Source organism: Odontomachus brunneus, unplaced genomic scaffold, assembly GCF_010583005.1.
Source record: "Odontomachus brunneus isolate Ranch 3 - 2012 unplaced genomic scaffold, Obru_v1 Obru_scaffold_235, whole genome shotgun sequence".
Lineage (NCBI taxonomy): Eukaryota > Metazoa > Arthropoda > Insecta > Hymenoptera > Formicidae > Odontomachus > Odontomachus brunneus.
Window position 1 is genome coordinate 201,637 of NW_022639685.1, and position 25,827 is coordinate 227,463.

The 25,827-nt window shown below is 41.8% G+C and overlaps 1 protein-coding gene across 1 annotated transcript in view; it reads right to left on the bottom strand.

Moving 5' to 3' along the window:
* Window positions 1–25,827, bottom strand: part of LOC116852576 (dipeptidase 1-like) — a gene marked incomplete at its 5' end in the record, with an annotated part of 148,808 nt that overhangs the window by 58,611 nt on the left and 64,370 nt on the right. Inside the window, 2 exons of the mRNA XM_032833078.1 lie at window positions 15,428–15,584; window positions 16,895–17,175. Of these exons, the coding sequence (XP_032688969.1) occupies window positions 15,428–15,584; window positions 16,895–17,175 (438 nt within the window). The remainder of the gene's footprint in view (window positions 1–15,427; window positions 15,585–16,894; window positions 17,176–25,827) is intronic.

Below are 25,827 nucleotides of genomic sequence, written 5' to 3' on the forward strand. Positions count from 1 at the left end.
GAGAGAGAGAGAGAGAGAGAGAGAGAGAGAGAGAGAGAGAGAGAGAAAGAGTCGAATTTTCCGATACTGTGGGGGAAACCTGAACTTCCCGATATTGGTAAGGAAGTCCATCCGGTGTTCTGAATGCATTGCCTCCGGCGGCGAGTACGCGGCATCATAAGTGCGCGTGACTTGTGTTAAATAATATGCCAAGTGCTTCTTTTTCTCAATAACAAGAGAGAGAAATCGAGCGAGTTCATTAAAGCCGACGATTCGCGCGCATGAAAGCTCGTTGTAGGTAACATCGAGTTCAAAGTTTCGCATTTATGTCGATCCGAACAAGTTGGTCCGAAATTACCTGTGTCACGTGTAAAATAATAGTTGAAGTACTCGGCACGTGTGAATTGTATTCAGGCGTTCAATGGCGCGGTTTCTAATTTCTGGCTTGGTCAATAGGCAATCCGAGTGCGAACGTGCAATCGCGCGCACGTGTTTCCGCATATGGCGAATCTCCCGCCCGTTCCCTTCCTTCCCCGAATTTCGGATTTCCATTGTTACCGAGATAGCGCGCGGCTACGGGGCCCACTTAGTTCATTCTGCGCAGAAATATAATAGTATAAATACCGTAGTCGCGAATTATGCTACGGCGGTGGAGAGGTGAATTATGAGTTAGATATCTGCGCGAGAGAGGGAAACTGGAATTCAACTTGCGAACTCGAACTCTGTGCGCACAGCTGCGCTATTCTTGAATTTCCGCGGAGACTCGTGTGCTGCGGGACAAAAGTTCGCACGTATTCGAAATATTTTCTTCACGCGGCGAATAATTCATGCAAATTTGCCGCGCTCGATGCGCGCTTATTTCGCGTTATTACTTGTCGCGCGTTTAAAAGGCCTTTTGCCTTAGCACGTCGCATATGCCGTACTGCTATACGAGCACTTGTGAGTATTTCGGCCATTTATTAGACGGTATCTTACCGCCAAGGGTTAGGGTTGAAAAGGCAGTTCTTATAACCGACCGAGAGAAACCTCTCTCCCTCCATGAGTTCGCTATAATAAATTCGCGTAGAGAGGCGGACATCGTGCATGAAACACGCGGCAAAAGCTCCGAGATCGTTGTATCTTTTTGCTAACCTACCTACCTACCCATCTACCTATCCTTTCGACAGCGCTCGCCAGTTTCAAATCATCGTTCAGGAACACAAACATCGAAACGAAGTCTCTCCGCCGGCCGTATTGCCGAATTCCGCGCAATGCATACCTGACTTTCTGTATGATGCATCGCGCGCACCACCCGAATAGCAATACTCGTGCAAGTAATACAAAGCAGCTTAATCTTATTTTCTCATGAGAAAAACTTTTTGAAACTCACATACATAGAGAAATGTATTATTCTACCGTTAAAAAAAGCGACCATACAGTTTATCTTCTATTCTTTTAAATAATGGTTATCTTCAATAAAGAATATATTTTTTCCATAAAATAGTTTTAAAAAAATATTACACATAGAAAAACTCACATTATCATGCATTCAAAAGAAGAATTTTTTCTCTTTACAAGAATATTGTAAAACTATATCTAAGAAAAAGTTTATTCGATTCTAAATAATAAGCAAACCGAATTTTAAAATAATAAATACTAAATTTACTAAGATGCAGAATGTATTTTGAATAAATTTGATGTTTATGATGAGCTTATGATAGATTTGCGGACATATAAACATATGCAGACATATAAACATATTATGAAATACTTGAAACGAGTTCCAGGGACTTATTTGAGTACGTATTTTTCTGTGTGCGGATGCATACTGAAGCAAAAGTATTTGAAAATTAATTTTTGTAGAATAAAATTTTATTTTATAGAAATGAATTTTATTCCATAGAAATAAATTTTACATCTCACAAATAAATTTTCAAGTATTTTCTTTTCAGTGGATATAGAGTAGAAAGATCAATGCCCGGACACATATCTAATTCTGGATATTCTTATTGTTCTTTATTAGGTTATTTTTCTGTGTGCGGATGCATACTGAAAACAAAGTATTTGAAAATTTATTTTTGTAGAATAAAATTTTATTTTATAGAAACGAATTTTATTCCATAGAAATAAATTTTACATCTCACAAATAAATTTTCAAGTATTTTCTTTTCAGTGGATATAGAGTAGAAAGATCAATGCCCGGACACATATCTAATTCTGGATATTCTTATTGTTCTTTATTAGGTTATTTTTCTGTGTGCGGATGCATACTGAAAACAAAGTATTTGAAAATTTATTTTTGTAGAATAAAATTTTATTTTATAGAAACGAATTTTATTCCATAGAAATAAATTTTACATCTCACAAATAAATTTTCAAGTATTTTCTTTTCAGTGGATATAGGGTAGAAAGATCAATGCCCGGACACATATCTAATTCTGGATATTCTTATTGGTCTTTAAATACGAATTTAAGCTTTCAACATGGAACATGTATACATATATTTCATATTAAAAGCTTAAATATTTAAAGACCACACACACACACACACACACACACACACACACACACACACACACACACACACACACACACACACACACACACACACACACACACACACACACAACACAAAATGAATAAGAATGCCCAGGATTAAATACGTGTCCGGGCATTGGTACTTCAATCTTAAATACACACAGACAGAAAAACATGTGCAAAATAAAAAATATTTTTTTGATAAGCATTAATAACATATTTACTTAAATCTAAATTCTTTTGTTTAAATAGAATAAATAATTGCTTTTATGAAAAGCAATGTGTGTTTTAGGAAAATATATATTTTCTTAATTGAAAGAAGTTTTTTCTCGATGTAAAAATATGTATATTAGTACAAAAGGAGATAATTTTATTATAAAAATTGCCATAGAATTCTATAACTTTAGTAAGATGGACTTTACTAACAGTCTCTTTTTGGACTACCAGAAACAAAGAGTAAAATTGAATTTATATGCAAAGAAACCATAATATTCTCTCCGTCTGCAGTAAATATATTATTAATACCCATCGAATAAATATCTCTTCTTTTTTGTATGTTTTTCTCTCAGCACATACATATATATACACACACAGACATACATATACAGGTTTTCCCATTACATACGGTGCATGTTTGCGGCATCTGTGCTGTTCGTTTTTCGCTCGCTGCTGCGATATTTATCCGATTGGTGGAGTACGTATTATTTCCAAAGCCAAATCAGTTTTCGGCTCGCAGAGTTCGCGCGAATCGCGGTGAATTCATGTCGCGCGGGAAGTGAAACGAATAAATCGAGCATTATTCGCGATAGGGAGTCGAGGTAATGATATTTTTCCGGCTTTTACGAGCCTCAGTCGGATACCTTTTCGGCGAGCGGTAAGAAAGGGGATTAGAAATTCCGAGCCATATTTCCTTGCGCTCCGCTCTGGGCTTGCCTGTTGTCCCGGCACGAGGAATCGAGAATCGAATTTTGCTAGCGCGCGGAATTTTATTTGCGCCCTTAAAGCGGATGGCTCCGGTGCCAAGTTACAGATCGGAGTAAACAACGATTTGGCCCGCTCCCGTTACACACAGGCGGGGAATAATAGCGGCGGAAAGACTTCTCTCGTTTCAGCGCGACGTAGGTGGATCGAGGGGGACCAATCTTTCCGTCGTTGTTATTCCGCGCTTATGTAACGAGATCTCGAGCCCCGTTTCCAAAAAAAGCCAGAAAAAATGATAAAACGTCTCACGTCCCTGCCGATCGCGGCGCGTCGCTTATTCCGCGCGCGAGCGGTTGATCGGTTCGAAAAGCGATCGACGTGAGTCATCATCGCTGTTCAGAGTGATGCCGGAAATGAACCTTTTGGCAGAAAGCCCAGGTAATCAATATCCTTTGCGAATCGGGCCGCGCAATAAAACACGTCTCGTTATTAGCGCGGCGTGCTTTACGATCAGGAAATGGGAGGAACGGCGGAAAAATAACCGGTAGCTTCGATCAATTCCACGGAACAGGAAGTGGATACGCTTCGTTAATCCGCCGATAATAGTACGATTCGAACGTCGGGGGATGTTCCGAACGAAGCAGAACTTCTTGCGAGCATCATCCGTTCGTTTATAAACGAGACACTCCTTGTGCGCGCGGCTGTTTGATACAGTGCGAATTCAAGTGTCTTATTTCAGTTTAATCTTTCTTCTTTCACACGGTTCTTACCGCTTTAAGTCACTTCGTGTATCACGTTTGAACATGTATTAAACTATAATTTACACGTCTCAAAGCTGTTAAATGACGTGACTAGAGACGTGGCACGAGAAACGTAACTATAAGCAGAACTTCAGCCAGATTACATGCGTTAAAAAAAAATGATACGTTTGCATTTGCAGTGTACTCTCCGTCGACACATCCGCGGGAATATCGAATTGGGTTACATGCTCAACGGCCGTTTATAACGTCATTTATTTTTTGAGATCTCAAATTGATGCCGCGTGTATGGCAGTGTTACGCGAATTTGAATAATGTTAACGTTACACAAATTTAATCGCGATAGCCGACAGTTGACATCGAAAACGCTACCGCTGGCGGAACGCCACGGAACATTCCCCCGTCGGATCGAAGCCTATCAAACTGAGATATCACGACGCGAATAATGCATATGTATAACAAAGGATAGGTTTTTCTGCGTGTGACGTATGACACGTATGAAACGCTCATCAGATGACGTAGATGCTCGCATTCGATTTGCGTATACTGAGTGTTTGGATTTAGGTATCTTGCGTGTACAAGTGAAATTTGTCAAAATGAGCAGAACGATTTTCCAACATTTTGTAGACCACCATGGAGATTATTTAGATATTAAAGAAAGAAAATTGGCCAATCGATGCGCGGTACCAGCTCTCTAGGCGGTCTGAAGAGACATATCTTGCATCTGTTTCCTGCCTGCTAATTCTGAATTTTTAACGACAGTGTCGTAATGTAATCGTAGATATAATATATGGAAGAAAAGCTGCGCAACGACAACATAACGATAATGACTCTGTCGTTCGAAAATAGCTGCGACTGCTGCAGTAAAAAAGATAAAGTTGGCAGTACTGAGAATTACTGGCGCTGCGTTTCGTTTCTCCCACCAGTAAATCAGCTGTTACTGTATCAGAAGAGATAAACGAACTCCAAATTACCTATAAATATTTCAATAATATCGTATATTGTACCCGCATATGTAACTATTTTTTGTCATTAACAATTTAAAAAAAAATAGCTATGTGTAAAATTTTATTAATATTACTCAAGGGAGCACGTAACTTTGATAACATGTTCAGGTCGTTAACTTTTGAGAGAGTTGACTATAAATATTTACATATATATGCATTTATTTACAGACTGCCATTTTTTATTTTCTCTCGTTTATATTATAATATTTTATACACCGAATAATATATTTTGTACATCATTATTTTCATCAGAGGAATTAGTACTAGATGATTTATAAGTGTCAAATAAGATATATCGCATGTACTTATTCGCCAATTTTCTTCCATTAATATCTCAGTAAGTGATAGTCTACCAAATGATAAATAAATTCCATTGAGTTCGACGGGTTTCATCTGTCCACAAACACTTGGACATTTAAATCTAGATTCTGTATATCATAAAATCGTAGATCAATGCGGCGCTTTATCTCTACGAAAGCAAAGATCGAAAGAACATAACTCGGGTTTTGTCCGGCATAACCGATACAGCTCTCGACACGATATCAGCGCAAATTGAACGACACTTTCTCGATGACACATCTTTTTCGGGGTACTTGCGAGAGTACACAGGTCCGTTCCCTCGGAATGGCCAGGTGCAGCACTATTATCCAATATGACCTAATTATGATAGTGGTATACCGACGGGGCGCCATACGCCCGCTATAAATGGACCCGCGTAAACCAGTCCTGCGTGCGCCAGCACCGCATACGCCTATAATACCCCTCTCGTAATAACGGCCAATTCGCGGCCCCCTCACCCTCACGCCGATACCGCGCCGCGTTCCTCATCGTAGCCGAGGACGTAGCGTATGCCGAATCCTATCGACCCGCCGAATTGATTGACGTATCGACACCTGTCGCTGCTACTACTGACTTTCGTTAAACTCCGTATCGCGGCGGATCGCCGACCAGGCCGGATGGTTGCGATTTACCGCGCAAATCGCCGTCGCGATAAACACGGCCGACGATTGACAGAGAGAGATAGAGGGAGAGTCGAAAGAAAGCTCGCGGCGCCATGTGTTTTCGACGTTTGACGTTGGATATTAAATCAGGCCCTTTGTAGTTAACGCGTCTGATGTACGCCACTATCTTGTCCCGATATGACAACGTATCGAGAATGTTCGAAAATAACTTTTCTGGAGTATCTCCGATTTTCCGTCCTCGAAATGTACGAGATAGGTTTGTGAATTATTTCTTGCGAATTTTGTCGTTCGTATTATCAATCTCGCTTTCTAAAAAATATCTTCCTTTGTAGGATGACTTACACGGAGAGAATAGGATTATACTTCTTTTTCATATAAATTCTCTTCAATTTTATCATGTTTTTAGCCCAGGAATAGATTGTCAGTATATCGCAGATCTAAGTATTTTCAAATGCGTGTAACTTGACTTCAGCTCTTTTTATATGTTTCTTACCGTTTTAAGTCATATCATTTAACGCGTTTAGGATGTATAAATTATAATTTGACACGTTTAAATGTTACGTGGCTCAAAACGGTAAGAAACGTATAGAAAAAGATTCAGCTAAAATAATACATTTGGGTTTGGGCGATGTAGGAAACAGTCGACTATCTCGAGACATGTCTACTCGGATTACCTGCAGAGTTTGTTCTATCGCATCATGTGCGTCGATTGATCAATTTTCTCTCATTAATATCTCGGAAATTCATGTGTAGTAGTTTACAAAGCAGTAGCGAGTTCTCTATCCAGTTGTATGAGTTGTACATGACTGGTCGGACACTTAAGTCCAGACACTCTGTATACTTTCATGCACGACTTTGATTTCTTCATTTTCTATCGACGTTTGCTTTTTTGTCATATCATTTTATTATCTTTCTGGCGGCTTTAATGATTGAATCGAATATGCTACGCGTGTCGCTCCAAGGCTATTGTTTCCTCAAAATGATCGAGCCTCATAATACTGGGGTGCTTCCTCCGAGATACTAAAGGTGAGCAAGAACATACACTGGATTCTAACAGTTTTCAAGGATGATTGACGTATCGACATCTACCGTCTGTATATTCAGTCGACTTCGCCCATTGTATCAGTGCAGTTTCGATGCCGCCGGCTTGCGAAGTCGCTCTGCCACGGAAGAAGTCGCTCCGTCAAATCGGCGCTCTGCTCGCCCGGTCATCACAGTCGAATTAGTGGGACCAATTAAAACTTAATAATGCGTCACCGTATTCAGCAGATTGCGATGTAATTTCGAGTAAGCGAGTTGTTCGCGGTTATAACTGCGAGAATTTAATTTAATTGCAATTACGGACGGCGTAGTCGACGGGAATAATGTTTAGCGCGTTTAAAATCTCGGCAAGTCAAATGTCACGGTGTATTACGGGCGAGACATGATTTTGACAATAACATATGTGCGACGTAACGGCAGACACAAGCGCAGGTGAGAGACAGGTGAGAGCACGGACAGGAGGCAGATCGGCTGTCGCTCGCTCTTGTATCTGTAATCCGATATGTGAGGGATGTATCGACACGTTTGATCGTACTGAACTGTTTACTTTGATTGGTTCGTTTCACGATTGCTAATCAGATTTCAAAGGATACTACGATTTCGGACAGTGTGCTCTCCGTTCAACTTCTGCGTTACTCGTAGACGCGATCGATTCGCTGAAAGTCGCCACGCAAACGATTATTTTCGCGAATTTTCGGAAACTTTATGACGAATCGTCACTTTTCTCACTGCATTATTTGATTCGCCGAAATTCGAACGTTGGGAAATTTTAATATTACCCTAAGTCGCGCGGGGCGAACGCGCGCGTGTTTGTGCAGTCCGCGAGTCGGTGTAATTAGCGCCTCGATAATCGAAGCCTAAAGTTTTCCCTCGACCTTACCGGCTCATTGACACTGGCAGCACCGTTACCAAGTCCGCCAACTAACCCCCGCTCACCCTTCTCCCTCGACGTTCAAATAGTGTCGGTGCAAACTTGTCGAAGTTCCGACTGCAGCTCGAGCTTGGTAGAATACGTAATGAGTACGTGGGCTTCCCTTCTCTCTTCGTCTCCTTCTCTCTCTCTCTCTCTCTCTCTCCCCCTTTTGAATTCGGACCATTATACGAGCCGGCCCATTATGACTAATCGCTTGGTACGCCTCGCTATCGGGGCGACTCGGCCGAGCACTCGTGGCGTAGGAAACTCGTACGCGCGCAAGAATCACAGTTGCAACTGTTACCGTGGATTTACGTTCAAACAAATGCGACCGCGTTTGCCTCGAAACGGAGAAACGCTCGGCCTAAATGAATGGCTCTCAGCCGAAGACCCGCTATGTTGATTGTAGAATCGTCTTTGATCCAAGTTGGCTTGATTCTACCATGGCAAGAGTCATATGATGTACCGTGATTAATAACAAAATATAATATTAAGAGAATAATTTAGGAGTATAAAATTCTCTCTCTCCGCGGACAATCATATTTTTTGGAACGTAGTGTAATCTATGTCTGTCAGATTCGGGCAACTTTTAACTATCATAAATTTAGTTAAAGTTAATATTTTCGGGCACATTTTCCGTCAAAGATGTGGAAAAACTATAAGATGATGGTGCAATAAAATCAAAATCTGCAGATTTGTGCTATTTTGAAAATTTCCCGGATGAAATATTCCTTAAATTTTATAAAAGTTATGACAGTATTCTCCGAATTTCATGGTGTGGAATCTCATTTAAAACGAACGAAAAGTGGCAGTATTTTCACTCGAAGCAGTAATGAAAATACTGCCACTCGAAATTGCAAGAGTGAATATTTCACTCAAGCTGGGGTGAACAGTAATTTCATATAAACGAATGTTTTAATCGATTAGAGCGAATATGTATTATGTTTTTATAACGGTAGACTGCACCCAAAATTGTAAAAATGTCAATTAAATGTTTCTAGCTTTAATAATTGACTGAAAAAATATGTTCCAATTCAACTAATAGACGTAAAATCAATCGAACGTTTATTTGACGCTTGATTTCAACGAATTCAATTAAAGATTCAATGGACGATTGATATAAGGGAAGGGAATCAAAGATTTATTGACGATTAATACGAGCATATTCAATTGATTTAGTCGAAGAGTGTTCGATTATTCAAGGTTACAATTAATTTTGTGGATAATATTTATACCCGAAGCATCGTGGCACCGTGAAAGAAGCCGATGATTGAGAAGCGCTAAATAGGACCGCGTTGAGAGGAAAAGGGGAAAGATGGCATTGGTAATCGAAGATTGGTCATATCAACCAATCTTCGATTAAATCGACAAAATTTGCTCATATTAAACGGCCTTTAATTAAATTTGCCAAGTTCAATCATCAATTAAACAGCCTTTAATTGAATTGGCCAAGTCCAATTATTAATTAAACGTTCTCTAATTCCCTTTGCTCATGTCAATCGTCTGTTGAACGGTCTTTCATTGAATTCGTTAAAATCAATCGTCAGTTGGACGGTTTCCGATAAAATTTGTTGAAATCAATTGTCAGAGATATCAGTGAAACGGTTTCCAATTGAATTGGTTCATATCAATTAAATACGATAATTAATAAAAAAATAATTATTCCCAACTCTAACTCTGCACTAAATTTACCCTTAAATTTTCAGTGAAAATATTGTGACTCGGTGGTAGCTCTTTTTTCTGAGTGAAATTTCTGTCTCAAGTAATTAAGAGAGTAATCGACCAGATATTCGTTCAAGTTTCACAGACCCAATATTGTACGTGGAAGTTTAATATGGGATATGGTTAATTTTTGACGTGGCGCTTTGTTTTACTTCATTTAGTAGTTCGGTCCATATTGGACGACTTTCGCGCTTGGACTGTACTCGACTGGCGTCCTGCTTTACCACGCCTCGTCGCGTTTCCCGTACGAGATCGAAGATTCCTCGATAATTCCTCGTCACGCGATCATTCCTCACGAAGTGGCCACTCGCTCGGGCGCGACCATCGTGCGATCTAATTTCTGGCTAATCTCGAAGGCGGACGCGGCCCGGCGATGCCGCGAGGACACGCTTGTGTGAACAGCGCACGGCCGGCCAGGATGCGAGAGTATGATAGAAGATTGGGTGAGCAAGCCAGGGCGGCTGGGTGGGTGGAAGAGGGTGTTTAGATATCGGCGCTTCTCTATAGCGACGTATTAGCGCTGCGATTGCCGCCAGCAGCCTCTGCCTAAGTGAATGGCTCTGCCGAGGGCTTTGCTGATTATGGTGTCGCCATTGATCCAGATCGAAATTGGCTTGGCTCTGTCATGGAACGCGCCCAGAGGACCATTAATATCCTCCGCGGCCCAAGAGGAACGGCCGCGCGACGCCCGTATCGATGACGGCGTGGGGAAGAGACTGGCTAATCGCAAATATAGCCGCAGATCGAGGTGCGAAGCCTCTCTCGCCGCTTGTCGGATTATATCAGCCTGGCCATCGATTAAATAGTCAGCACACGACTATCGGCCACGTCTTCTGCGAGTTTGTTTCGCAGAGTCCCCCATAGAAATTTCCTAAGATTTTACCATATGCAGCATAGATGTTGGTTAGAATGCCCAAATTGGTTATTTCACTACGACACCAATTAAGTATCTCTTTCTTGTCCCAAACATGGGTTCTCTGTCTATTTATTTCCATAATTATTTGGGGAAAACGGGCTAAATTCTAATTCAACTTAGCTTCAATTAGATGCCAAGAAATTCTCTGTGCGAGATCCCGGTCGCGATTGTAGGCTCGACGTGAAAGATACTTAATCGCGCTGAGAAAGCAAATATCTTAGGAAGGTAAAGCTGTTTCCGTGAATATTTTATTTATTTGAGAAAAACGTGTATGACAGGAAAATATTCTGGATTCAATTTTGCAATTTTTGTGAAACGTATATTAGCTTTAGCGATGGTAAACGCGCTCTGTTTTTAATACATTCATTAACGGGCTGCTTTTGATGCAGCCAGCGTGAACTGTCAAAGCAAAGATATTTATGATACCGAGTTTTCGACACGCGCGGTAAATTCATTCCTCCACGTTAAGCAGTTCAGCATAAGCCTAATGACGGGGAAGGCGCCGGGCGATTTATAAATCCGTTTTAAATCCGGAATTAGGAGGGTGATGACTCGCGCTATTTGTTCACCCATCGGCGCGGGATTAGTAAATTGTCTGGATTAAAAGAGCTCACAAACAGTAACAAACGTAGCGCTCCCAGAGATTGGATTTGGCGTAAATCGGCGAAACTGGAACATAATTCTCGCGCTCTCCCGCGCGTCGTCTTGAGCGTGTTCGTTTATTCTTTCGCTTTATCTCTCTTTCCCTCTCTCCCTCCATCTCTCTCTCTCACTCATTTTCTCTCACTTTTTCCATCGCCTGATTAACGGGGGTTACGACGGGCTGTGAAAGAATAAGGACGATCGCCCGAATTATAGCGAAGTATGAAATTTATGGAGTAACTGCTGCGCTTTGACGCGCGCGCGCGCACGAGTAACAAGTTATAAATATCGGATTGGGCGCGCACGCTGTTTCACACACATTTATTCGCGAAATTTTCCGATATGGATGAATTATGCACAGCATCGGAAGCATGCGAATAATAGCGACTGATTAATTTAGATCGTTTACGAGCGTTTATGACTCTTTTACGTCGCTTATTGCTCTTATCACCGCGATGCATGGCTTATTTATAAGATAAACATCCTGTAACGTTCATTACAATCAATAATTCAGAACACCGTGTACAATTATGTTACGGATTGCGTCACTTGTCGATGAAAATTGATGAAAAAATCGGTATAACCTGGTCATGTGTGTGTTTGTGTACATCTGTGTGTATGTGAGAGACCCTCGTTAACACTGAAACGCAATCTTCCCAATCGTGTGACGAAATAACACGGACATTGTGCGTCTGACGCGCGAGTTACGGAGGAAGTGAAGACAATGCCGTTTGCGGCAGCTGGTTTCTCCCTCCCTCCCTCCCTCCCTCCCTTCCTTACTCGCTCGCTCGAAGCTAAAACGATTCTATCAGCTTTAATCGACTAATTGAAGTTTTCAAAGATGCTCGTGTGCCGAATTGGATTAAAAAGTTAACAGTTATCGAAGATCAAAGAAATCCATTTCTTACTACTAATAAAAATATCGCAGTTGCGGATTCCACACATCGCAGTTGCCGTATACATAGGGTGTTCTTTTGATTCGCCGTTTTTCACCTTGATTACGACGTTATCTAATAAATTCGAAATAAACGAACAAAATGCGAACAAGTTGACATCATTAAGTCCGATGACATTTTATCTTCAGAACTAAATTTCAAGTGTTGAATATTTTAAATGAGTCTCAGGAGTTATCAAATAACAATGGCTGAAAGAAGACCTCGACTCCGTATAAATATAATGTTCTCTTTCTATCAATTTACATAACAAGTTTTCAGTATCCAAAGAGTATTTAATATTGATGCGTAACTTTCGTGATGTTTAAAGTGTTTTAACTGGTTAGAAAATCAGAAGAATCGATTAAGAGATGCAGGAGTGCTGAGGAAAATCACGCGGAGAAGAGCCGACACAAAATGTTCCCGATGTCGGCATTTCAATTTCCCAGACATTCTTTTCTCTTTCTTTCCGGGACACCTCGTGGACACGGCGATGAGGACTCGAGGTGGGTGATGCTTCCCCTACCTCCGTCTGTATTTGTCGATTGCCAATATCTCGGCAAGATGGCAAGAGACGACGGGATCGAACAGGCTCGGGATTCCTGGTTCTGATAAGAGTTAGTGCTCACTTGTTGACCCGTTTCAACGATCGTAACTTATCGAGACACGAGACGGCGATTGAGAGCAACGATGTGAGGCTGGGGATACCGAGAGTTTCGGATTTATTGAGAGGTCTTAATACGCGAGACGTCGCGCGCGCACGCGCGCGCGTGTGTGTATGTGTGTGTAAGTGTGCGTGGTGCTTCGCGGGGATTTTTACGATGTCGTGCGCGATCGATCGTGCGAACGTCGATGCGGTTTCGCGATTTCCTGGCGAAGAGGGAATCCCCCTCGCTCTGTGGTATCCAGCGACCATCGTCGATCGACCGGGCGTTAGCGAGTTTTTGTCTCATCGCGACAAACCGTCACACAGCGAGTGTCGCAGGAATCCCCGTGGTCGATCGAGCGTCAAAGGTACACGATTCATCGGGGATTATCGGAGTAAATCGAGATTCTGCGATTGACTAACCGCACGATCGGCGCGGTGACCCGTTAGTTAGTCGCTGATCGGCGTTAAGTGATCGCCTCTGCTACGTGTGCGGCCTCCGTCAGGCCCGTGTGAATTTTCTATTTTATTGTCCATGTGCAAATCATTGTACAGACGTGGCATTTGTAGTCGATTGGATTGGCGCGGCCGTAGTTGAGCAGTATTACAGACGCGACCCGCGACCAATGGCGATCCGTTACCACGTAACTACAGATGGAACTGATAATGGATTGGAATTGTTTGCAAACTACATGGCCGCTCTAGCACTAGCACGAATAGCGCTCGCTGCTACAATTGGCCACGGGCTCATGCGCGCGCCTAGTCACTCCGTTTGTATAATATGTTTCGGTAATTGGTCGGCTTTTACGTGCTTGGCTGAATGGAATTGTAGGTTTCTCTACGTGCCGATGGCGGATCGTACCTTCTCCCCTGCCCACCCCCTAGTTCATCGATAACGTCGTGCTTGGAGAGACATATATGGCGCGTCAGCCGTCTTTGTCTAAGTTGGATTGCTTTCCCTCCCCTCTCCCGCGCCGTGTCGCTCGCAGATCTCTAATTGCCCACACTTGGATTACCTCCGTAGTCGAGAGTCGCGGGCATAAACTTGCAGCACGGAATAGTCTCCGCTCGCCACCGGAACTTTGCTTCCACACATCAAACGCTGCGTCTCCGTTAATCTTCTTAACGTTAACGCGGCCGACGGTAGCCAAGCGGATCAAAGTCTGTCCGGACCGAACGATTTTCCAGCGATATCTTATGAAAAGCCTGTTACTGGGATTTCGCCAGTCGGCTCCAATCTCCGGCGTGGTCCCGAGGCGTATCGCAGAACGTGATACGTTCCGGTTATATTATCTTTGCTTATTATTAGATTGAGGTTTACTATTTTTCTATTCTCGTGGGAAATTTGGATATTAAAGGTGTATTGTCCACATATTCCAAAAATTGATTAAAATAAAAAAATTTTTTAATTCGAAAAAATTAGAGATTAATCTTTGTTGTATCTTAAAGTAACTGCAAACAATTTGACATTAATTTAGCGTCTGAATCAATTTCACTTTATGTTCACTTTATGTTATTTTACTTTATTTCACTGTTGAAGTCTAGCCAACGCGATAATATCAGGTGATATTTTGATGGCGCATCAGTGATGTCTCTAACGGCAATAATGCTTGGAAATATTTCACCATGTTATTATATATGATGCTATCTTCAATCAAGGAAATGATCATTAAAATATAATAACAAAAATTTAAATTTTTGCATACGTGCACTTTGAATATTCAAAACGATGTATGCAAAGTTTCATTGTGGTTCAGAAATAAAAGTTCAAAGACCAGAAGTAATTTAAAATGAAATATATAGACTGTACTTTTTGAAGAGACTTTACGGGGCAACTTTACATCCTTAAAAGGAAAATAGAGTTCCCGTTAGATGTCTAAAAAGTCTCGAATTGATGTCGCTCATTTCGTTCCGATATTATAAATAGTTTTGAGTCGGCTCTTCTCCGCGTGATTTTCTTCAGCATTGTCCTTCTTGATTTTCTAACCGACGACTTTAAACGCCACGAATGTTGCGCATCAAAATTAAACTCTATCTTATTTTATTCGTAAAAATGATGAATCCTTCGAGACTGGATAATTTCATTTTCTATTTCGTTTGCGAAACACGACGAACCTTTTGCGTGCAATGAGCGGAAAACTCTCAACACGCGCTTCAGCTGGCTGCATCGACTCTGCGCGCTATCGACAGAACGACCTCGGATCTCGGTCGCATTTTCGACAAGAACGATCTCTTTTCTTTGGTCGTCGCTCAGGTGACGTAACATCGATATATCCCCTCCTGAAATACATCTCGGCAAGATATATCGTTGTTGCGGGACAGCGCTGGCGAGTGTCGTAATAGAAAGTATGTCCTTGGCGAGCAGGCGAGATAGAAATAACGACCGGCGGGAGATCGTGGGGGTGGCGGCTGCGGGGTGGTGAGAGGAGGGGATGAGGTAGAAACTAATAAATACCGTGCGTTGTATTCACCTGTGCACCGACGAGACCAGCGCGTAATCTAGGGATGTCCGTGTGACTCCAGTCTGATCTGGCCCAAGGGTCGACCCTGCCGAGGTCGCTGCTCAGGTTGACCTCGCCAAGTTGATTGTGTACGAACTTTCTGACGTTCCAGGGCAAATCGTTGTGCCTGAAAATTAAAGCGCGCACTGAGAGAAAAAATTCTGCTAATTTAACAAAACACTAGAGCCCGCAGCAAACGGTTGCTGATGTGGGACAGCGAATGACCCCGTAGTGGGAACAAATGATTTGTTACTTTCAATCTGCTGCTCTAAGCGACATTTCTGTAATAGAGACGTAACTAACCTAAGCTAAGTAAAACGAATGCGATTTGTACCTCAGGCAATAAATGTTTGTTAAAATGATAAATGATGAGAAATGTGTGACTTGCAACGGTAACTCTGTTCAATCTGTTTTCTTAGTAATCATCAAGCAGCAAATCTTATTTTGCTCTGATAACCGAGGGTTTTATTCTCAAGGCGTTTTATGCGATATACGATTGCGTCATATACGATTGGCTGTCGAGAGTGCGAGTTGAAAAACGAATATTATTATACGCGCGTTGGATGGACGCGTTGAACAACGTTGATAGACGCACTTATTTTAGAAGGGTTTTTAGAATTCGGGTTTGTAAAGCGATATTAGCTTTTGAAAATCCGCGCTGTTCTCGACCGCGGTGTTCTCTTCTTTGCGGACGAAGTATCAGTTATGATATAACATTACATTCGTAATACGGTACTTTGAATATATCTGCGCGTAATAACGTGTGCTCTCGGTACCTGCAAATTATAATGTAACTTGAGATTAATGAGCAAGATTGAATCGTAGCGAATTTATCGGGCTTTGCGTATCTCGCGCATAGTATTGATATCATTACGACATAATATATGATAATACTTCGGGACAATCATTCTCTCTACTAACAAGACTTTATACCGTGCGGAATCATCGAGATATTTCACAAATATTCGTATTCACTTGAGTACTCACTGAAAGAAAAAGTTTCGTTAATTTAACAAAATGATTTGCTGATATGAGACATGGGAAATGACTCCATAGTGGGAACAAATTTGTCACTTTCAATTTGTTGCTCTAAGCAACACTTATATGTAATGAAGACGTAATTAGTGTAGCCTAAATAGACGAGAACAAATGTGATTTGTATCTTAGGCTCATGTTTGTTAAAATAACCAATGATGAGAAATTATCTGCAAAGATAACTATACGATTTGTTTCCCTAACGATCCCAAACAGCAAACGTGCTTTTGTTATGATAACCGAAAGATTTTTCTCAGTGCTGCAGCGGCGCACACGAACGAGGTCGAAATCTCCTTTTCTGCTCGAAATCTACTTTTTCCTTCGCACGTCGAGATTTATCCTCGTGTGCCGTTAAGCGCTCGAAGACGATGTATATCGACATATCGAATTAGAAACACTCACCCGTCGATCAGAGGCACTTCAGTGAGGATCCTCCTGATCACGTCCAGCCTCTGCTGGTGCGTGGCAGGCGCGGATTGAAGGAGCAACGGCAGACAGAGGCATCCAAGGAGCAGGGCGGCTACTAGGAGCAAAACAGGTGCCAACACCCGACACCTCCTGTGAGGACTCTCGTCTCTACGATCCTTGCTGCTGCCGCTGCTGGGCGAGTCCTCGCACGGCGGCGGTAGTCGCACGGTACCGTTGCACGGCGCCACGTCTGGCAGTTCTGTTAGGCACGTGGTCTGGAAAAAGAGAGGTCCAATCTCGAAATTGCGCGTCGTACTATTTACTGTTATGCACATCGATCGATGTAATGAAGGAGCGAACTCTCGAGTCGAAATTTTGGCTCGTACATTAAGCCTGCAAATTCCGTCGAGATTGAAGGATCAATAAGGAATCTCGAGTGTATAATTAAAGTAACTATTATTTTCTAATGCTACTGATAGTTGCCGCTGTTTTGTTAAGGCTTAACACAATGACTTATGTGACAATTATTTGATATTCGATTTCAATAGTTTAGCTGAATTTAATTTTTTTTTCTTAATTTTAAAGTAAGTCCTTCTGTAACACTCAATTTGAACAAAACTGCAGTAAGTTCTTTGTAAATTTTTTGGAGTGAAATTTTGCTTAAAAAATAGAGTGACCACTGAGCCATTTAAATTCGAATGGTTTTTTGCTCGTATAGAGTGAATCCTTCATTTTGAATCACCGAATTCATTTTGAATATTTTCATTCGCAATTGAAGAGTGAGTCTGATGTATCTCATTAAGGGACATATTCGATTAAAACATGGAATACTAACTCCTATGAAGTTAGACTACTTCATAGAAGTACTAATATGAAGTTAGAATTAATATGAAGTCAGAATTCACTTTAAACTTGATATGGAATCAACGTTTTGACTCGAAAAGTAGCTATAATGGGAAGAAAAAATTAAAAAATTTATTTCTATGTTTTTATTTCATAGAAAGAAACTTTATTTCGCAAGAATAAACCTTATATCCCACAAGTAAATTTTAAAATAGTTTTGCTTAATGTAACTGCAAATACGCATTAGAGAAATCCTTAGTGCAACTTACGTCTCGATGGTGATTATTCGATAATGAATTGATCGACAAGAGCGTGTGTACACAATGAATTGGAAAAGTCGGCAACAAGCGTTACGTTTCATTTAACCGACGTTCGAATAACACGGAAAACGTTATAATGTAAATCTGACCATCTCTCAGAGTGTATTACGTGCTGGTGTGCTTATAGCGAAAATGAACGGCCGCGACCTGTCCCTGGAAAAAATACAACTTACACGGCTGGAAGTGCAGCTTCGAAGGAAGCCTGGGGAAGGAGGGCTCCTTCGCGGCGTCACTGCGACGCTCTGCAGGCAACGCGGCAAACTTTTGTTCGTCCTCGTTTCGACCACCATAAAACACGTTAACGCCCGGGTACGGATTTTCCGCGCGTATATATATATGTGTGTACGGCGTAGACACACATATAGACACACACATCTACTCGCGACCGAGAGGCGCGTGATGCTTGGCGAGCCTCTTGGGGAATTTTCTTAGTTTCTACGGTTGTCATAAACAACTCGTAGCAAGTCCTCACACCTTACACTCTCGTAACTTTCATACCAGACGCGATTGATACTACTCGCGATACAAAAGTCTTGCGTTCGGTGCCGCATTCGATGCGTATAATCGAAAATTGAAAATACAGAGAAAATATGAAGAAAACGCGTAGAAATAAGGATATCATTAAAAATAGAGATGTCTAATGAAAAATAGCTGTCAATGTATAAGAAAATTGGCTTACCTCCGACGAGTTTTTAACAACGATAAGTAATAGCTGATTTTGAAAGTAACGAGCAGCATGTGACGACCGAAACCAGTTGTTACTTATCGCTGTTATGAAATCGGTCAAAAAGAAGCTATTTTTCTTATACCCTGACTAACTTGCATTAGCTGTCTCTACAGAACCCGTACTTTTCGTACGCTTATTAGCCCATACGTTTTAATTAATTACGGAGTAAATATTGCGCGAATTACTAAGTGGCATTACTAATGACTCCATAAGTATTTACGGAGGCATTATTTTTCAGATTATTTTGACCCGTTCGACTTGTGCACCGCGACTGCGTCGCGAGTTGTTGACCCATGTATGCAAGGATATACTAATTGAACATTATGTATCATAAGAACTACTGGTATATATAAATATAGTGAGATCTGTGTAACATAGACAGAACAACTTCTAATGTCATATCTATTTACTTTGAAATCACATAAATTTTCCTTTCAATTACGAAATATATGAATGTAGCAACTATAGCAGTTCTCCCCGTGAGGAGATCATAATCGACAGCACATAGAAATATTTCGAGAATTGAAAGCCGCTTGGAACTGCTTGAGATAGCTCCATTGTCATAAATAGAAACAGGCGAGGAGAAAATTGAAGAGCTAAGGAAAATTTCAAACGTCACTGACACGGCGATCTTAGCGTTTTTCGATACTGCCGCGCCTGTGTGCCGTGAAAACTTTTCTCGTCCTGATGCACGTCCCTTTTCTTGCGTTCGTTCGGCGGCGTCGAGTTTCCCGTATTTATGGCGCACAATAATGCGGATATGCGAGGGATACAAAGTTTCGCGACGCTCGTACGCGGATGGAAGAAACTCGAGAACGACGAGCGGCCGGATGAAGGCCGGATTCCCCGACGAGCAACGAGCTAAACCGCGAAAGTTATCGTCGGCATTACCGACGCGAAAGAAACGGCGATATGCGTTATCGTTGAAGCGCGAAACGGCGGGCGCGATTCCCGTTTCAAGCCGAGTTCTCCCCGCTTTCTTGCTCGCGGCTCGGTGAGAATCGATTGTCGATATTGCGGGTAATTAATAGCTGCCTAGAGGTAATGAAAATGAAAGTTATGGGCATGCCGTTTCGAGGCATGTATGTGACAAAGTGAGTAGTTTTCGCGATAGCGCTCGTAGTGTAAGGATTGAGCAATTCGCGTCCTGTTCATGAATTTGCTATCAGCAATCAACTCGTCGACTGATTGATATTACTGTTAGGATAAATATACCATCCTCAAAAGTTCTAATAGAACATCAATGTCTCGTTCCTTTGGAACTTAGAACTTTAGAACTTTTAATCTTTTTTAAAACTACATTACGTTAATGTATTTAATGAAGTGAAAGTAAAAAAAAAATGGTATCTTTAGAAGGTAAAATTGGTAGCGAAAGTCTATGTACAGTCGTATGATTAAAAATCGCAACTCATTTTCTTGATGATTTTCGTAACGCATCTCGTATCCAATTAGAATTTCTTAGTAATTCTCAGGAGATATGTTTTCTTATTGAACATGAGATACGTGTTGCAAAATCGTCGAAGAAAAGTTGTTGCTACACTTAGAACCGATTTTCTCAACTTCTTGGTAAGCTAACTAGCGGTTGAATTATATATCTGTCTCTGTTCAATTTGAAGGAAAAACAGAGATAGATATGTGATTTAAATGTTTGTTTACCAAAAGGTTGGAAAGATTTCTTGGTCAGCCGATTATATTTCCATGTGCAAGAAAACGAGACAGTCGATGGGATTGAGAAAATCGACATTAATTAAACCGCGGAAATAAATGGCAGGTGACACTTGATTGCATAGTTGCGTTGATTAATTGAGCTTTATAATGCGCTATTAAAATCCCGAACGACAGTCTCGGGATTGACGTTCTTGTATCGAGACTTGCTCGTGTCCTTTACTGCAAGATCGGAAGATATAACGGTGTCACGCGCGCTCACCAACTTGTCACGATTACGCCGTGTCATCCTATAATTCATAGCACTCCGAAACTATTATAGACGTCCCACAGCATCCGACGTGTTCTTACGCGATTAAGCGCGCCGGGCCGACTTCTCGAGTAGACGCGAAGTGCAAGAAGATTCGTAGTTGGCTTTTTGGATATGCATCGGGAGAGCCGGAGGTGAGCGCCGTCGTTGATTCCGCCTAGTGTCTGGTTAATGGAACTAAGAAGCTCGTAAACGTATTAACTACTGCAAAGGACATCGGCTTTGATCGGTGACAAGTGCCTGCTCCCCGTCCCGGGTTTGCGGGATGGCGCGGTTGAGGCGCGTCAAGTCGCATTGAAAGCTCGGAAACGAAGCCGCTTCTTGTACATGAAGTCACCAAGTTAGCGTTAAGGATGATTCACGCCGGTGTGATCCGAATAATTCGTTTCAATTCGTCTCTCTGAAAGTTCCAGCTTAACCGCCGTTACGTTAAGACGTGTCTGACCAAGTTCAGACCTGTGATTTTTGGAACGTTGCCTTGGAATCTGCCAAGGCCTTATTCACTCATATCTCTTATAACTCATATCCCTTGTAACTCATTCCTAGTACAAATGGTGTCAGGGCGAAAATCGTGAGATCGCCCAAACCAACAAGTGAATCTGAACCTGAACCTGATTCGTCTCTCTCGCAGACTTCGCGGCTAATTTCTTTCATAAGAATTTTTTATTTCGGGGGCGCGTAGAACGGGAGAAGAGGACGCCACGTGTCCGTAGTGGCATTTTAAAGGATTAATTTTTCTCATATCGCGCAATCTCACGCTGATGTAAAAATAAGAAAGTAAAAAGAAAGAAGTAACTTGGGAAAGAGACGCGACGACCGCGGAGAAATTTAACGCAGCGCGCAGATATGCGTAAAATTTCCAAAAGAGGGAAAAAAGAGAGAGATCCACGCGCAGAGGTGGATGTGAGAGTGTGTGAGTGTGCGCGCGCGCGCGTGTTGGGTCAAAGACTTGTCCTTTCGGCGCGATAAGAGACTTAGAGCCTCCTCTGGGAAATGCATTCTCGTTAAATGAGTTCTGTAACGAGGCTCCTCGCCAAACTCTCTCCTAACAGGGTCCTCCTTCGAGCTTCTTGAAGTGCGCCAAATTTTATGTTTTGCTATAGCGACCGGGGAGAGAACGGGGAAGGGGACGGAAGAGGAGCGAGCGGAGAGATAAAAGCCGCGCGAGTTTGGAGAACGCTTATCTCGCCGTTCATAATTTCGGGAATCGGACAAGTGGGACGTGGTCGCGCGCGAGGACGAACGATAAGTTTTAAGCCGGAAAGTCCTTGTGTGGAGTTTACCCGTCGTTAATAGCGCACCGCTACGGAATCCGGGATCGAGAGGGGTTTGTGGCGTAAGTGGGAAATATCGGGGGACAGGGAGAACGGGGGTGAAGCTCCTATAACGAATATAATTCATAGTCGCGCGCACGAGGTCGCATATGTCCAGCGCCAAACGCGTCGTCGTTCGCGAGCTTTTCTGCCAGGTTGGAGACGTTTTCCACCCCTTTGCACGCGCATGTATGCGTGCGGGGAAGTGAGAGAGAGAGAAAGAAAGATAGAGAGGATTTGAAAGGCGGTGTGCGGTCGGGCGACGTCGCGCGCGCGCGAGCATTGTCAAGTTTTCGTATAAATTTCTCCTCGACGTGAATTCAAAGACCGCCGCGGGGGGTCCGAATAAAGCGAGCCGGAAGGGTAGTCGAGACGAAACGAGAGCGGCGGACCGGTCTAAAGAGGGGGTGGCATTCGAGACCGGCGTGCATCCCCTTACGTCGCCTCTTTCACCCCCTTTTTCTTCTCGCTCTTTGCCTTTATCTCGTCCGTCTCCTCGTTCTCTTAATTCCGCTGCGATTAACGGTCCGCGCCGCCGAGAAATTAGTCCTTCTTGTTTCCATCCTATCCTCTTTTCCCTCTCCTACTACCCTCCGCGCCGCTTTTTCACCGTCTTGGCGTTTCCGCAGCTCTCTCCGTTCTCTTTGTCGCCTGCGCCCTCCAATTTTCTCACTTATTTTCAAACCTCGATCCCTTTGAAATTAACGGACACCTTTTCACCTTTGCATGCACTTTTCCGAATTTTATAATTTGATCTGATAGCTTTCAACGATGAAAACATATTTATAATTAGATTGTTTACCGAACAAAGGAAGAGAGACTGGTGAAGAGAATCGTTAAGCAAATTGTCAGAAGGTGGAACAGAAACATTAAACGTTAATAGGATATAAGGAATGAATGATGAAATTAATGAAAAAACGAGACATGCTTTACGGGCACCGCGAGGAGAATCAGGGATTTAGATGCGTCGTGAAAACAGGTGAAATGGTATATAGATTTTATAAAGCCGCGCAATCGATACACTACCGGCTGCACAGTCGAGGGACGGCCGACGCGTGCCCTCCTTTATTTCATGCGCTTTTATTTGAAAAGCTCGTGCTGTATTTATCTTGCAACGGTTGCAGTGTCAGTCGGATTTTATGTTAATTAGTTTAGTCGAGTGGTGCTCCGTGTAACACTTAATCGGACGAACGAGCCGTGAACAGAGCGAAGTGACTTTCCGAACGCAAAACAACGCCGCTGCTTCCGTTCGAAGTAAGTTCACCTATTGCTACGGAAATTCGGTCGGATTCCGAGCTTTCTCTCGCGCAAGGGTGGCGCAAGTTGAGCGAGGGGACTACAACGAGAAATATGATAATTGTCGAGAGAATTGCGCGTCATTCGTAATTATCGACGTGCTTGTCGCGAATACGAGACGCATATCGGACACCGGCCGTTTTATTGTATCGTTTCACGTCGCGTTGCGTCGCGTTTCGAAACGCGTTCCCATTCCATCGACTCTTTAGACCGTCGAAACGTTAATTTCGCCATTTTGTCTTCAATTGTGAGCCGCTCGTTAAATGTAAATTTTCCGCGTGTGACAAAACGAAACGACAGCCGCGCGCGCTGTCGCGCGGATTAGACTTAATGAATTTACGCCATTTCGGCCGTCCGGATGTCGACAAGGTGGACACGCGGTAACATGCGGGACATTTAGTCGAAATTAAGGACGACCTTTGTTCTCACGAGCCGCCGTCGCCGCCTCCGTCGCACGCGAATTCGTACGTACATTTTGTTTTGAATAATGAGCGCGAGCCGCAATTGGCGCAAATACTAATGCAAAATGAGGCAAACGAGGAGTGAGGGCGGGAGGCTTTTGTCTAGCCCGAGAATGGCGGTGCTTCTCGTCTGTCGAATAGCCGGACGATAATTTGCATTCTCGTCGTCGTGGACAGAGCGGGACGTTCACATATTGCGCGGTTTTGTAGAATCGCGTAGAGTGTGTCGACTGCGCGTTATTTTCTGCTTTCTTCATTTGGTTTTTACAATAGACTTCCTTCTGAAAGCGATGTTGCGCATTAATTAATAAATTAAAAAAATTAATAAATTAAAGATTCTTCTACACAATTAATCGAAATAAAAGAAAACTGATGTTATTGCGAATTGATTATGTATCAAAAGAGTCTTCAATTTCTTATGTTATTTAACCAATATATTTCATTTATTTCATAAAAATAATTAAAATCAGTTAGTGTATTAAGAGCTTTTAAGAGCTTATACACACAGATTGTATAGTGCTCTATAATCAGGTAAAACTTGACAATATATTTCTATAGTCAAGGAATATATCTACTTTATACAATATAATATTATTATAACGCAATAATGTAACATTATTGAACTATATGACTTGTGTATTTTCTCCCTATTTTTATCGAGTAATTAATTAAGATTTTAGTTGATTAAAATAATTGGCAAATCAATGATCAAAATTCAACAATCGTCATGTATACACTCACAAATAATTTAAACGACTGATAAAAATAATTATTAATCAACGCATATTTATTCAAATCGACCTTTAACGATTGATTAATTCTGCTGATCGACCTGTCGATTATTTTAGTCGACTAAAATTTCAATCGATTAATGCCTAACGTTGTTTAGAAGATTATCACAAATTTCCGTTATATGATAATTAATATGGTTATTTAATCTTTTTTTACATGATTTTTCTTTTCAAACTAAACTATACATTAAAGGTTCTTAAGATGTACATTTAATTGAAAAAAATAGGGCCTGTAAGAAGCTATGCGCTGGATGTTAATGTGAATAAGTTAGAATGGGAGAATAATGTTTGATAGTGTCAGATGTACTTCTCCGGACTTGCATCCGGTGTATCAAACCTTCCACGATCAAATCAACTTTGAATTTTAATTATTATTTAATTAATTCCTCTCTTAAGATTCCCGAATGCATATTTCTTTCTGATCTAAATTTAAAGTTATGAAAAATACTGTCTCTTTTTATTCCAGCTTATTCGCACTAACATCCAGCGCGTAGGTCTTGCAGGTTCCATAATTCTCTTAAAGTACAGTAGTTTCATCGTGAGGTCACTTATACATAGTGTTAAATATTTCATAATTTGTAATAAAACGAGTCATATCATATGTTATTTTGTACTATACTTCCTATAGGGTAAATAGATAATTGCCTAAAAAAGAAGTATAAAGTAAAGAAAACGATTAGGAATGGAAATATTATGTCGCACGGTAATTGCACATAGTGGTTGCACGGAAACTATCCCTATTCTGTAAAAATAAGAAAATAAAAAAAAATTAATTTCAAAAGGAATGATATTGTGGGTTGTCGTTCTAGACACGTGACGTGAATATTTTATCAGAATCTGAATTTTGAAGATCCCTTATGCTTCGAAGGGTTGATTTTCTTTTCAACATGTGAACTCCTTCGCTCTTCGCGGTATTCAGTTTGACGACGACGAACAAACAAGGTTGGACACGGTTGACATGAGATCTCAACTCACGCGCGACAGGAAGTCCACAGCGACGTCGCATGCACGATACAGTTGGCAATGTAAACGCCGCGTTGACTCTCGCTTGTCTTTGGACCACTTCCTTTAATGATCGCCCCGGCGGCTATGTTCTATCGCTTTTAGTTAATTAATAATGACGTGATCGACGAGGTTAGGATATGCTTGGGTGGGTTGGATGAGAGAGAGAGAGAGAGAGAGAGAGAGAGAGAGAGAGAGA